The 15,694-nt window shown below is 43.5% G+C and overlaps 1 protein-coding gene across 1 annotated transcript; it reads left to right on the top strand.

Annotated features, from left to right (window-relative positions):
* Positions 1-3,775: 3,775 nt before the first annotated feature.
* On the top strand, positions 3,776-14,898 carry LOC115657344 (tubulin alpha-3 chain). The gene is made up of 5 exons (XM_030575050.1): positions 3,776-3,835; positions 5,617-5,839; positions 9,671-9,819; positions 11,340-12,020; positions 14,602-14,898. The coding sequence occupies exons 1-5, from the start codon at positions 3,833-3,835 to the stop codon at positions 14,896-14,898; spliced, it is 1,353 nt and encodes a 450-aa protein (XP_030430910.1). The 5' UTR covers positions 3,776-3,832.
* Positions 14,899-15,694: the final 796 nt, after the last annotated feature.

Here is a 15,694-nt window from a genome sequence, read left to right as displayed (position 1 = left end):
AGTCAAGTCTTTTCATCACTAACTTAAGCAGGTCTGGAAGTACTATTCAGCAAAGAGATGCCATTTTGGCATCATCAGTTTTCAGAGATGAACTGTACTTTTAGAAAAATAAAATCAAGATCAGTCTTTGTAGCTAAACTTTCAATTGTTTTAGTTATTATTTTGAGTATAGTTTCCTTTAATATAAATTGTTGTTAATGGCTGAAAATCTTATGAAAAAATAAAATAGAGAAGCTCCAACCCCTGAAATCTACAACTACTATTTGTAAAGTTTTATAATTGTATGTGAGTTTTTTTCTTTTCTGCTTGAAGCCCAGGCACACCATTTCCCATTTTGCAGACAGAGACAAACGGAACTGGCTGCCCACAGTAACCAGCTGTCAAGACTCAGAAGCAGATTAAAGTACAAGAACACCTCTTTTGCTCAGCTCAGCAGTCTGAAAATTTGTAAGATACACTTTTGAATAAACTTTGACATTAAAAAACAAAAAAACACATTGATCTTTCTGAGTCAATGCTTTTTGCCATTTGAACTTTCAGGTTACTCTGAGCAAAATAAGAAGAGCTTTTCCCTCTAATGTTTATTCCTAACACATTCTGCCATATATAGTCACACTAGGAGCCTTAAATTCTTGCACAACAGAAACTCCCACTATGGTCCATGCCAGGCGTATTAAGATGTTAATAAAGCATCATCCAGATGAAAAAAATCAGGTGATGACAGAAAAAAGTAAGGACCTATTTAAAATTTCACATTTTCAACTCTGCTTTCCTCTGCAATCTTGAATAAAAGTTGATTCAAATAACTAAACACTTTAATAATAACAGTCTGTATTTGATCTGAATTCTTTTGAATGAGATACTAGGTGCTTGTTTTCAGTTGGTTTTATCTGTCATGACCCGACCCTCCCCCTCAAGTCCTCTCCAGTGTCACTGCATTCCAAGATACAGTCCCCACATCTTGTAAGCATGACCTCCATTCTTTGTTCCTAGATGTATGACTGTAGCATTTGGCTATAAAACATAAGTTGTAAAAATGAGCCCATCTTTCTCAGTAATCCAGATTGGTCCATCTCACTGACCTGTCCCCAGCATTATTTACCACTTCACCAGTTTGTTTCATCTACACATTTTTATCAGCAATGATTTTATATTTTCTTCCAAGCCATTGATAAATATATTGAATAGCATAGGATCAAGAACAGATCACAGTGGGACCCCACGGGAAACACCCCAAATGGATGATGATTCCCCATTTACAATTACTTTTTGTGATCTATCCGTTAATCAGTTTTTAATCCATTTAAGATGGACTATATTGATTTTGTATAGCGCTATTTTTTTATATTAGACTGTCATGTGGGAATAAGTCAAACACCTTACATAAGTCTATTATATCAACACAGTTACCTTTATTAACCAAATTTGTGATCCTGACTACCTAAACTCCTCTCCACCCATGTGCCATTCAACTGGGACACTTTTGCGGACTACTGCTAGATTTGATAATTTGGAGGCAACGTATTCTCCGTGGAGGTTCCCTGACTCTAGAACTCACTTTATCAACTGGTCAAATGAGCCAAAGACTACTGATCTTCAGAACACAGTGAAAGGATCATCGTCTGAGGTTGGTTATTGTGTTGAGGGTATATAGTTAATGGTGGATGACTTTCAATATTGACAGTAGTTAACAAGTATTTTTGTGATGGGTGCTTTTACAAGGTAAATAAATATGTATAATGAAAAGTACTTTAGGCCCAAACAAGTGTATATTTTATGTGTAATGTATTTATATTGCTACATTCCTCTCTTCTGTTCCTTAGGCATGCAAATTACATTAGCTTAATTCCTAAACTCCCTGCCTGATTCACATCTGCATTTTATGATGATGTAACTGACTTAAATCCACTATGCCATGCATGTGGTGAAACAGTGCTTTAAGGGGGAGGATCTACATTTGAGTCAAAGGATGGATATATTTTCCCTACCTAGCATCCTTCAAGCTGAAAGGTGCTATTACAAAGAGAGGGCAGAAACCTTTCTGTTGTCTTTGCTCTTTACACAACAATATGAGGAAATCACAGGCACACAAACAGGTTCCAAATAACCATGTTTATTAACTCTATACAAACATGCAAGGATGGCCTCGTTATGTGTTTAAGTAATGTGCTCCTTGGCAACCTACCAGCAACTTTTGAAATACAGAGTATAGTAAGTGCCAGTAGAGGTGTTGCAGGCACAGAGGGTGCCCGAGGCAAGCAACAGTGGTTCGTTGCCCAGAGTGCGAAGCGCCAATGAACACACACCAGGGTGGAGAAGAAAGCAAAGTTTATTTGAGGTCTCAAAGCGGTGCAAGGAGACGAACGCCTCAAATCATGCACACCTACACAAGCGGCTTTTCCGTTTTTATAATTTTTTTTCTCTTTCTTTCCCCCCCCCCTCCCCCTGTAGCAGTTACGTAAGCGCAGGTGCATTAAGTAATCTTGGCCGTGGAAGCTCGTTAGTAAGTTTTCCTTCTGCAAGTTATCTTGTCCTTCTGCTAAAGGTGCACAGGCCTTATCACCACTGCTTTAGACCGGTTTTAGCTGTGCTGCAACTGATAACTTACTGTTACACATTTAATTTCACAGCTGCTAGCTTTCTAGATCAAGTAGAGTTCAACATGGAGGAGCTTTGGCTCACTGAGGCCTAGATTTAAGCCTAGTGACACCAACAGAGGGCTCACAACTATTTAAAGATATACTACTCTGTTCCTTTAGGCTACAGCCATTAGTGTGAGAACTGTGGGAAGTCTCCCTTATAAAGAGGGGATGGAGAAGGGAAATGTCACCATTACAGAAAACTTGAAAGTGGCTATTATAGAGTGAAGTGAACAGTGGCTATTGTTACACAAAAAGGGAGAGTGGCCATTACAGTTTGCTGATGGCGCCTCCTAGAGCCCAGGGCCTGCAAGGTCACACTATTGCCAACTCTTGCCATTTTGGGGGGAGTGGTTGGATTTCAGAGGGTCTCAGAGCACTTCTGACAAAGTTCAGCATGCTACAAGCTGGCAGAATCTCTCCCCTCCACTGGCCACTCTCACAGGAGGGTTGGGGAGAGGAGCAAGTAAAGGGACCTGCAGCTCAGCACAATTTCACCCCTTCCTCCCTTTCTATGAGAAAAACAAGCTGTTACCCTGCAGAACCCAGCCTACAGAGAAGCAAAGGGGGTGAAAAGCTTCTACTGGAGAAGCCCCTCGCAGCCTGGGAAAGTGGAGATGGGACCTGCTGCAGCCTCAGGCCTAGGAGAGGGGCTGAAGAAGTCCAGAGGTGAGGTTGGGGGAAGGCTGAATTGAGGGGGGGGAGCAAAGGGGTCAGAACTGAGAGCGGGTGAAGTGATGGGAGCCCAAAGAGGCTGAACTGAGTGGAGTGGGGAAGGGGGGCAGCAGAACAGATGGGGGGGGCAGGATTCATACACCTAACCAGCACACGTGTGAGAGTGCACAGACCTAATTAGAGGGCAAGAGCTCTTCAAGAAACAAAAGAGAAAGACCAAAGACACATCACAAGATTGTTGTTTTTTTGTTTAAAAACTCATCACGTTTGGGCCAACATTCATTCTGAGACAGCCACCAACTGTCTCAGCCCCACGTGGCAGAGGAACTCGTCCAGCCAATGAATGGGTGGGGGCGGGGCACGAGAGGCTGGCCTCCAACCAATGGGGTGATACCGCGTGGAGACAGAAAGCGCGAGGCGGGAAGCAGCGGCGGTTGGCTGTTCACAGTTGGCGCGTCTAGCAGGCAGAGGTGGACGTAGACTCGCGGTTTTGAGGCTTCTCCCATTAACGAGGCACCATGGTGGGGAGCGGGCGCCTCGGGGACGCGGGGCTTGGAGGATAGGGTGCCGCGGGGGCGGGGTGGGGGAGAAACTAGACAGCGGGCTGGAGGGAGCTGCGGGCGGCTTGACGGTCTGCGCTGCGGTGAGGAAGCCACGGCGGCCGTTAGGGAGAATGGGAAGGGGAGCAGATTTCGTGGGCGTGAAGCGCTTGAGAGGAGAGTGAGGTGGAAATGGGGGGAGCGTGGGCTGTTAGTGGAACTGTAGCAGCGCGAGGGGAGTTGGTTGGCCCCTCGTCCAGGCAGAGGCGGACAGGGAGTCTGGGTTGCGTAGCGCGCTGCAGCGTGGTACGGGAGGATTGGGGCCGAAGCGGAGCACATGGGGAGGCTGCCGAGGGCGGACTGAGGGGAAAGCGCGCGCGGGTGGATATTTGCGCGCCAGCCAACCCCAGTATTTTGCGCTTCGGCAACCTGCCCCCTTTCCCTGTGTGGGGAGGAGCGCGCGCAGCCAATCGCGGGGTGCGAGTCTGCCCGGCAGCCAATGGGGTTGTATTACATGTGGCCTAGAGGCGGTTGGCGCGCACAGTCCCGGAGCGGATTCGATATTTTGAGGCGGAGTTTTTCGCGCCATGGTGGGGAGCCGTTAGGGCAGAGGTCGCTAGGAACTGAAGCTGGGCCAGTGGTGTTGAAAAGGGGCCTGGAATACAGTAGTGAGAGGAGCACTTAAGCGTGAAAGTTCTCGGGGAGATAAGGGATCTGGAGTGAATGAAGTGGCAACTGGGGTGAAATCAAGGAGAATTTGAAGAGACAAACTGTTGTGTGGCCAGATGGAGAAGAGGGGGCACAGGCACAATGGAGCCCATTTTTTCTCCCTCCCCAACCTATTTACTCACTGGTATAGGGGCTGGGGGCCATTTAACTGTTGTAGGAGGCTGATTTAAAGGTGCATGGATGTGTGGTACAGAAGTGAGTTATGGGATGATAGTTGTAGGATTAAAGGGTGCTCCTGAGCAGGCAAAGTGACATCCAGGGAGCTGAAGGATAACATTTCTAGATAGAGTAAGAGAAGGAGATTTGCTGCCCAGTGGGGAGGGGGGAAAATATTACTGAGCAAGTATTGGTAAATGTACATGAAGTCTGTTTAGATTCAGCAGGGAAAATTAAAGGCAGATTAGGAGATTTGGTTCAGGACCCTCAAAGGATCCAATAGAGGAGCCACAGAATAAAGAATTGCCAGGCAGATGACCAGAAGTAGATTTAGTGTTTATAGTAATTTTGATTAAGCTAAGAAAGGATAACTTGTTGGGTAAATTCTGATACCGTTTATCTAATGCATCATTACACAAGAGATTGGAGGTTTTGGGGATCATTAATATAGACATTTCTGCCCTGAGTATGTAATATTATTCAATGAAAAATATGCAAATTAAAGAAAGGTGTAAAGGCAGCTAACAGGAACACTTATCAACGATACTATCTATGCAGCACACTGGAAGGGAAAGATGAGATAATACACTACTTGTACAACTAATTTCATTCATGAGGGCTTAAACTGGAAGGTGGAGGAATTTTTGCATAATACTTTATTATTTAACCATTGGAACAATTTACCAAGGTTCGTGTTGGATTCTCCATCACTGAGAATTTTTAAATCAAGATTGGATGTTTTTTCTAAAATATATATTTTTGGGGAAGGTCTTTAGCTTGAGCTGTACTGGAGGTCAGATTAGGTGATCACAGTGGTTCCTTCTGGGCCTGGAGTCTGAAATGAATCTGTTTGTTCCCTGTTTTGTCCTCTTTTACAGCGTGAGTGTATCTCTATCCATGTTGGTCAGGCTGGTGTTCAGATTGGCAATGCATGCTGGGAATTATATTGTCTTGAACATGGAATCCAGCCTGATGGTCAGATGCCCAGTGACAAAACCATTGGAGGTGGAGATGATTCATTCAACACTTTCTTCAGTGAGACAGGGGCTGGTAAACATGTGCCCAGAGCTGTATTTGTGGACCTCGAACCAACTGTGGTTGGTATGTATACAATATGAAGTTAGGAGATCTCTTACTTAGGAGTACTTCACTATAATTTGTTTTTCCATTTAGTTTTTCAAATGAAATGGGAACAGTCCACCTTTCAGATTGTGATAGTCTTAATGGACACTGTAAACTTAAAAATACATTTCTGTCTGCATATTTTTACTGTTAAGCTAATAAGACTATTGTATTTAAAAGAGGCTGAAATGTTTTCCCTTTTGTGTGTAGCAAAGGTAAGAAAACACACTTTTAAAAAACATGAAAATATGAAAATTCACAAAATATTGGTTGGGGGTTCGGGGCAGGTATTGTACTGGAAATTATATTGACTGACTGTTAAAGAACTTTCAACTCGTGTAGTAAAAAAAAAAAGTTTGAAATGCTGTTCTTCTGTACTTTTTAGAAACCATATGTCCTAAAATGCTTTTGTTGCAGTGAGTGTTTGCAGTTTATTTTGTCTTAAACATAACTAGGAAGATACACCGTTGTAAAGACTTTTCATGAATAAGGTCATTTGAAGTGCACTTGTGGCATACGAGGAGCATGTAAATGATATCTTGTTTTTCTGAAGGTGATTACTACAGTGCAGTGGTCTCCAACCTTTTTACACCCAAGATCACTTTTTGAATTTAAGGGCAACCCAGGATCTGCCCTGCCCTTTCCCCAAAGCCCTGCCCCACTCATTCCATCCCCTCCTCTCTCTGTCACTTACTCTCCCCCACCATCACTTTCACCGGGCTGAGGTAGGAGTTTAGGAGGGGATGCGGGCTCTGGGCTGGGGCTGAGGGGTTCGCAGTGTGGTAGGTGGCTCTGGGCTGAGCCTGGGGTAGGGGATGTAGGAGGGGGTGAGAGGTGCAAGCTCTGGAAGGGAGTTTGGGTGCAGGAAGGGGCTCTAGGCTGGGGCAGAGTGTTGGGGTGCAGGATGAGGTGCAGTGTGTGTTCCCTGGGAGGGAGTTTGGGTGCAGGAGGGAGTAAAGGGGGTTGGGCTGCTGGAGGGGGTACAAGGTGCTGGCTCTGGGAGGGGGGTCAGGGCTGGGGCAAAGTGTTGGGGTGCAGGATGGGGTGGGGGTGCTGGTTCTGGGGGGGGTTCAGGGCTGGGTTGGGGTGCTGGCTCCAGGAGGGGGAACAGGGCTGGTGGTTGGGGTGCAGCCTCCCACTGGGCAGCATTTACCCCCAGCAACTCCCAGTTGGTGGGCGCAGTGTGGCTCCCACCTAAGGCAGGCTCCTTGCCTACCCTGACCCCATGCCACTCTTGGGAAGGGGCCAATGGGGTTGGGGGAAGGTGGCACGAGGTTCCTTGTGTGCTGCTGCCCCTCTCTGCAAGCACCAACCCCGCAGCTCCCATTGGCCACAGCTCCCCATTCCTGGCCAATGGGAGCGGTGCTTGCAGACAGGAGCAGTGTGGGGAGGGAGACCCCTGCCCCCTCCTGCCTGCAGCACCGCACTGGCCCCTCCAGGAGTGGCATGGGGCCAGGGCAGGCAGGGAGCCCAGCTTTGCTGCCGTAGATCGCAATTGACCAGTTGGTGACCGCTGCTATAGAGGGTAGTGGACCAATTAGCATACCGGATTGTAACCTGAAATAAAAACAGTTTGTATTTCTAACGCAGCTTTCATTTGAGGATTTCAGGTTACTTTACAAAAGTGGGTAAGTAGTGTAATCATTTTATAGAAGGCTTTCCATCTAAGGCAGGGGTGGGCAAACTTTTTAGCCTGAGGGCCACATCTGGGAATAGAAATGCTCACAAAATTGGGATTGGGGTGCAGGAGGGGCTCTGGGCTCTGGAGTGGGGCCAGAAATGAGGAGTTCGGGGTGCGGGAGGGGACTCTGGGCTGGGGCAGGGGAATGGGGTACGGGGAGGGTGAGAGTTCCAGTTGTGGGTGCAGGTCCTGGGGTGGGATGTGGATGAGGAGTTTGGGGTGTAGGAGGGTGCTCTGGATGTGGACTAGGGGATTTGGGGGGAAGGAAGGGGATCATGGGATGTGGGAAGGGGTGCAAGTTCTGGCTGAGGGTGTAGCCTCTTCGATGAGAATGAAGAGTTTGGAGTGCAGGAGGATGCTGCAGGCTGGGATCGAGGGGTTTGAAGGGCGGGAGGAGGATCAGGGCTCAGGCATGAGGTTGGGAAATGGGGAGAGGCTCAGGGGTGCAGGCTGCGGGCAGTGCTTACCTCAAGTGGCTCCTAGAAGCAGCGGCATTTCCTACTCCAGGTCCTATGCATCGGGGCAGCCAGGGGGCTCTGTTTTGGACACTGCCCCCTCCCCAAGTGCCACCCCTGCAGCTCCCATTGGTCACGAAGTGTGGCCAGTGGGAGCTGCAGGGATGGCGTGTGTGGGGCAGCATGCAGAGTGGAACCCCTTTGCTGCCCCTATGCATAGGAGCTGGAGCGGGGCCGTGTTGCTGCTTCCAGGAGCTGTGTGGTGCGGCCCCTGACCCTGCTCCCCAGTGGGAGCTCAAAGGCCAGATTAAAACGGCTGGCGGGCCGGATCCGGTTCCCGGGCGATAGTTTTCCCACCCCTCATTTAAGGCATAGAAAGGGGAAGTTACTTGATTAATGACTAAATAGGTAGAACTTGTGTGTCACAGGAATGTTAGGACCCAATGCTTTCAGCCTCATGGGAAGCACTCCGTCATTTGGGTTATTTCTCTTGAGCTTGGCTTCCTAATTATTGTTTTTTTCAATAAAAAATATTTTTAAGGATCTTTATGGAACACGTCCTTTGAAAAAGCAGCTCCTTAGAGCTTTACTGATACAGGAAGCATTGATTTCCTTTTGAAATGTCACTGCTGCTGTTTCTCCTTGCCATAATATGGAAATCACCACTTCTTAGCTCCTCCATGGTGCTCTACCCAGCATCAATGCAGTAGTAATATGTTACTTTTAAAATCAGTCTGAAATATAGCATTGGGAGCTGTTGTAGGAATCCCATTTTGCCTTCCTCTGTTATGAAGATTAAGCACAGTGGCCCAGATGAGAGGAAGATGCACAAGTAGTGAGACAAATATAAGGGCAAATATAATTACCAGTTTTGGGTCCCCTTGCTCCTATAAATCTAAGATTATCACTTTAAAAAAGAAGAAATAGAAAAATCTTCTTTTCCCCTTACACAAATTACTTTCATCCTTTAAAATAATGTGATTTTTTTTTAATTGTTTTACTATTATCACAGCATTGTATTTTCATGGTTTAATGTATATCTAATCGACTCCATCGCTTAGCATAACTATTGTCCTGCATGTTTTCTAAAACCATTACGTACTGTTTGAGCCACTTAGAAAGTAATAAAAAACCTCTTATTCTTAAAACTCTTCAAATAAACAAAGTAAAGTGTGAGATTTTTTTCTCATTAGAATATGGAGCGGGGTGTGTGAGTGGAAGTACAAAGTAGGTGTATCAGAGTTTGCAGTTGAGGAAAATTGGGCTTTGTATCTCCCATTCATGTTAATAACATCTATTTTAGTCCATTTGACATCTATGCTGAGCTACAGGCAAAGTTCAACTCAGTCTCTATCAGCTCAGTCTCTAACAGCAATCTAAAGGCATGGGATGGCTCCCAGGGTAGGTCCCAGTTTTCCCTGGTGCTCATAGGGAACATAGGCCACAACCACCTCTTTCTAGGTACATCATGTCTCCTGAAATTGTCAGGGCCTTACACAAGAGATGTGTATGTATGTGTGTTCATAGCAGGGGAGGCTCTTTATGTCCTCCCGTTCCCCTCCCCCAGTGCACCTACATAAGTGTCAAGTAAGATGTGCTGAGGTAGCATGCCAAAATTATTGATAGAGAATGGAACAGACCGAATTTACATCTGAATATTTTGTATTTTTGTAGATGAAGTACGTACAGGCACTTACAGGCAACTATTCCATCCTGAACAACTCATTACTGGGAAAGAGGATGCGGCTAATAATTATGCCAGAGGCCATTATACCATTGGAAAAGAGATTGTTGATCTAGTGCTAGATCGCATTCGCAAGCTGGTAGGAGTCCAAAGAGCAAGATCAGTATTTAAAATATTTGCAACAAATCTATCTTTTGCCATACATAGTTGTGAAACTGATGGTTATGTAAATACATACATAAAACTGAAGGTTCTGGTGTGTTTCTTGGACAACCAATGCTTTCTAGTTACAGAGTTTATGTGCTGTGATTCCTTTCTTTGACTCAAATTTTATTGGCTAAACATTTTTCATCAATATTACTTAGACACAGACAAATGGATATGCAGTGCAGTATTTCTTTTGTGAGAACCCAGTAACATCTGTTAGTGATCTCTACTCTAAAATTTTTACAGATGCTAGTTGTATGTTATTCCTGGCATCATGAATACTTTTAGGATATAATTTTCAAAAGCACCTAAATGACTTAGAAACCCAAATCCCTTTTTCAAAAGAGATGACAAACTCTATCTCTTTTGAAAGTGGGACATGGGTTCCTAAGTCATTTAGGTGCTTCTGAAAATCTTACCTGTAATCTTCTCCAGTGGTAAATAGCTGCCCAATCCAATATGAGCCAAACATTGAACATAAATTCCCAGAATCTGAAAAGCTGTTATGTGAAGTGATATTCTCAGCAAGGTGAGTTAACATTTCTTAAGCACAATAAGCCAGCAATACAATTTCATTGCATTGACGTGCACTCACAACTCTTTTGAATTGAACTGTCTTCCTAGCACGTCTTGCAATACAATTTCAACATATTAAAATCTTAGAACTACTTAAGAGTGACTTAATTTAAAATCTAGGTATTTAAAAGTAGTTCTCTAATTTTAATTTACGGAAATTGTATTGTGAGGCATGCATATGAAGGCATGGTTCAATTCAAAATGAAAGTAATTGCACGAGTGGTTATAATGCTAAAACCAAAATTTTGCAAGGTGTGAATTTTTAAACCAGTTTACGAACACTGTGACAGTCTAACTATAGCAATACTTTTATATGCAACTAATAAAATAATCCTGCCTATGTTTATATCAACTAGAGTTTTGCTTTTGACTATACTAGAAGTATATTTGCACCCTAAAAATGCTGTTTGGTTTTGAAAAGTGATTCAAATTGACATGATAGGGTTCAAGTTTTTCTCAGCATGCATCTATATCAAATTTGCTTAATTTACATATATATAAAACACCTTTTTCTAACTACCAACTCTGCAGCTTCTACCAGGAGAGCTAAATTGGGTTCTTTGTTACTTATACATCAGCATACCATCACAAAAAAAGTGTACACTGGCTATCTTTTGCCCCATTTATACCTGTAAAATCCCTTTGTTTTCAGTAAAACTGTACAAATATAACTAAGGGCAGAATTGGCCTTGCATTTGGGATTGGCTTAATTGTATTAATACATGCAAGATAGAATAGAATCCATTTACACTCACACAGCTGTGGGCCATAATCTGCTTTAATTTACACTGGTGCTAATCTGAATTAAGTCCTTTGACCTCAGTGACCACGCCTCACTTTTGTGTGGCCTTTTTTTTTTTTTTTTTCCTCCTTTAGGCTGATCTGTGCACAGGGCTGCAGGGATTCCTCATCTTCCATAGTTTTGGAGGAGGCACTGGCTCTGGATTTGCATCTCTACTCATGGAAAGGCTTTCTGTTGATTATGGCAAAAAGTCCAAACTAGAGTTTGCCATTTACCCAGCACCACAGGTTTCTACTGCTGTAGTGGAACCCTACAACTCCATCCTAACTACACACACAACATTGGAGCATTCTGACTGTGCCTTCATGGTAGACAATGAAGCCATTTATGACATATGTCGTCGCAATCTAGACATTGAGCGTCCTACTTATACCAACCTAAATCGACTCATTGGGCAAATTGTGTCATCCATCACAGCTTCACTGCGTTTTGATGGAGCCCTCAATGTAGATCTGACTGAGTTCCAGACCAATCTTGTCCCATACCCACGAATCCATTTCCCACTGGCAACATATGCGCCTGTCATCTCTGCTGAAAAAGCATACCATGAACAGTTGTCGGTGGCTGAAATTACCAATGCTTGTTTTGAGCCAGCCAACCAGATGGTAAAATGTGACCCTCGCCATGGCAAGTATATGGCCTGCTGTATGTTATACAGGGGTGATGTTGTTCCCAAAGATGTTAACGCAGCCATTGCCACAATCAAGACTAAGCGAACCATTCAGTTTGTGGATTGGTGTCCAACTGGATTCAAGGTATTTAGAAACTTGTCACATTGCTTAGTTTAGGAATTGTCAGTCAAACAATGCAGTAGTGTGCACATTGTTGTACTATTCATATGTCAGGTTACATTTTAAATATGCATGAGTAAAGCCTGCAAAAATTAGTAGCTGCTTTCATAATTTTAAATTTGTGATCAGAATTATATTTTTACAGAGTGCTTTTTGTTTTGTTTTTAAAGTCATAACCTACTTTACTTATCTAAGTGGAATTACCCTAGGAATGTGGCCATCTTTAACTAATGCACTCAAGTGCGTTTTCAACACAAATGCAAATTGCATAACTAAGCTAATTGGAGGGATTAACGTTCTTAGATCCAAGCTTTTAAAGGAATATACAGTAGAACAGGGATTCTCAAACTTTTTTGTTCCAAGCTCTCTTCCCTCCCCCTCACCCTGAGCAATAAAAACTGCATGGCCCATCTGTGCCACAAAAACTGCTTTTCTGCGTACAAAAGCCCAGGGCTGGTGTTAGGGGGTAGCAAGCAGGGCAGTTGCCTGGGGCCCCATACCACAAGCACCCCCACAAAGCTACATTGCTTAGGCTTTGGTTTCAGCCTTGGGTTGTGGGGCTGAGGGCCCTGGGCAGTGGGACTTGTGCTTTCTGCTCTGGATCCCAGCGAGTCTAATTCTGGCCCTGCTTGGTTGACCCCCTGAAACCTGCTCGAGGCCCCCTAGGGGGCCCCAGACCCTGGTTGAGAACCACCACAATAAGAGAATGAGTGAATGCCTGTGTATTTTGTACCAGTGAATGCAAATACAGGATTTTGATCCACTTTTCTTTTCCACAGGGGTTTAAAAACTTTGCCATTCAAGGTATTAAGAAATGTAAATTAACCACAAACCCACTACTAGCTGAACAAGTAACATCACCTGCCCCTCACATACTACTTACTCTAAATAATGCTTCAGAAACACTTTGTCTATTGCCATAAACCACAAGTGTCTTTTTAGTGGGTTACTGGTACACACCTCCCGATGATTATGGCGGCTGACTTCATCCTGATAGTGCACAAATTACTTAAGAAGTACGCTGTGGCCTGGCTATTGCTATTAGGGCAAGATTTCCTGACCCCCACCCCCCCACCCCAAAATTGGGCTTCTAAATCTATATTTTTGGTTCCTAAATACATGTAATGTGTCAGCACTCTGAAAAATCAGAACAACGCTCATTACATTAATTAAGAACTGCTTGGTACTCAAGATTTTTGAAAATCAGTTCACTTATTTATTCAGGTGCCTGGATGGTGATGTAATCTAATAACAGGCTATTAATAAAAATCTTGCTCTGAGAATTTATCTACTCTAACATTTCAACTATCAAAGAGATTTTTTTAAAACCATGTCTTTAGGGGAAGCAGATTATGAAATTGTAACATGGTTCCTTACCCAAGTCAGCATCAAGTTCTCAAGCCATGTCTTGGTTTACTTCCTTATCCATGTCAGCTTGCTAGTGGTTCACACCCAGCACCTGGTGAATGAATATTTAGCTGTCAAGCCAGATCAAGTGTCCATGCATTGCAGGGCACAGAAGACCAAATACAAAAAGAACTTTTTCAGGGTTCAATAATCTTTAAGTCCACTCAGCTTCAGAAGTCTCATTGGTCCTCCCCAGCCTCTGTTAGTCTTCCCCACAGGGTCTGCCCTGATGTCCTCTTCAAAACCCTGCAAATTGAACCAGGCATTTGAAAAGGAAGATGTTCTTTCTGGCTTATGCAGCATCACTTTTAGAAAAGAGTGTGCTGACCAAACTATCCTTTAGTTGTCCTTGACCCAACCCCGTTTTCCTCAGTGGTGTTACACACATGTAATAGAATTTGGCCCTGTAGTTGGGGTTTAGTAAATTGTGTTGATGAAGCACGAAACAGTGTATAAACTAGCCTCTTCACTCAAATGTGCTAACGCTACAAGCTAATGAGGAAACAGTAGTGACATCTTATAGTTTTCCCAGAGCAAGAAGATAAAGACAGTTTACAAAAGAACCCTGCTGGTTAAATTCATTTACTCATTCAACATTAAATAAGAGTCAAATGCTGTGACCCTTACTCAGCATGAACAAGGGGGGCAGAATCAGGATCAGGGCTGTGGACAAAATTAGGTATTATGCTAAAAATACACATACTGGTTCTCAGAAGCTGAGAAGTTATGTGTGATAACGTTGCCAACTGAAAATGAGATTGTGTTTAGTATTTTTCTGAAAACTTCAGCTGCTGAAATTTTCAACTTTCATTTAAAAAAATATCTAGTCCTTATGGTTTTAGAGACTAGTTCAAAAATAAGAAGCAAGAGCACACTGAAGTCTCAAAACAGGCGGATAAAAATAACATAACAGTTAGCTTGATTTTTTTTTTAAGCCAATCTCACAATTTTCGGGAGCTGGATTTAGGATTTTTGAACATTTTAGAGTTGGCAATACTGTGCCAGCACAGAGAATGGTAATCTCTCGTGCACAGTATTGTCAGCATGTCTTAGTTCGCTAAATAAACTATGAGAAAAATACAAGAAATGGACACTTTGAAATACTAATTTAAGTTTGCTGTTTTTTTCCTCCTCAAAGGTGGGCATTAACTACCAACCTCCCACTGTAGTGCCAGGAGGCGACTTGGCCAAGGTGCAGCGTGCTGTGTGTATGTTGAGTAATACAACTGCTATTGCAGAAGCCTGGGCTCGTCTTGACCATAAATTTGATTTGATGTATGCTAAGCGTGCCTTTGTACACTGGTATGTTGGAGAAGGGATGGAGGAAGGAGAATTTTCTGAAGCCCGGGAAGATTTGGCTGCGCTTGAGAAAGATTATGAAGAAGTGGGTGTAGATTCTGTGGAAGCAGAAGCTGAAGAAGGGGAGGAATATTAAAAGATAGACTAAAGTCAGAAAATGTTTATTTCAAGTTTTTTTTTTTAATTCAGTTCACTTGTTTGGTTTTCAAATAAAAGTTTAAATGTTATAACATTTTTTGTATTTTTGTTTCAATTATTTACAAAAAAAATTACAAAGCAGGAGTATTTTTTAGGCTAAACAATTAAGTAATAAAAAGTGTACTTCAGAAGTTCCTGTTAAGCAACAAGAAAAGGATGTGGCCTGATGATAACATGGGCTTCTGTGCCAACCAAAATGTAAATAACCTATAAGGTACATCAAAATGGTGGTTTAGCATGACCTTTGCTGCTTCTGAAATAAAATGCTGTGCATTTACAAACCTCAAAAGATGCAATTTAGCAACAGCGGATACCCAGCAGAGTGATTGCTAGACCTGCAGACCCTGGCGATCACATTTCAAACATCTGAGGGGGGCAGAGTGGAGATATAGGTATATATTTTTTATTATTATTTTTACAGGGAAGAGGCCCTATTTCATGTAGAAAGGAGTGGTGCAGGGTGCAGCAGTAGCCATATTGTGGATCACCACTACTATCATTTCCTTATGCTGCCTTGGTTCAGGTTGGGACAAGAGTTCAAGATGTCCCTAGCTTTGTCTGAATCAGTTTACTCATCCTTCACAAGCATCAAATATCTTGACAGAGGAAGACATGGAAATGTCATAAAAAGAGAAGAGTGTGGGCCAGACTGTGGGTGGCCCATCCGAGGGTGTGCATTGCAAGAACTTTATCCCTCAGCTCCCTCATTCTTGAGCAGAAGCCAGCTGTAGATG

Source organism: Gopherus evgoodei, chromosome 9 (genome assembly GCF_007399415.2).
Source record: "Gopherus evgoodei ecotype Sinaloan lineage chromosome 9, rGopEvg1_v1.p, whole genome shotgun sequence".
NCBI lineage: Eukaryota > Metazoa > Chordata > Testudines > Testudinidae > Gopherus > Gopherus evgoodei.
The sequence above is the reverse complement of the archived record's forward strand: the minus strand, read 5'-3'. Positions and strand labels throughout refer to the sequence as shown.

Excerpts from the sequence above, each read along its gene's own strand:
- LOC115657344 (XM_030575050.1), top strand. Across the intron at positions 5,840-9,670 it reads CCTCGAACCAACTGTGGTTG|ATGAAGTACGTACAGGCACT; the intron begins GTATGTATACAA and ends GTATTTTTGTAG. Across the intron at positions 12,021-14,601 it reads GGTGTCCAACTGGATTCAAG|GTGGGCATTAACTACCAACC; the intron begins GTATTTAGAAAC and ends TCCTCCTCAAAG.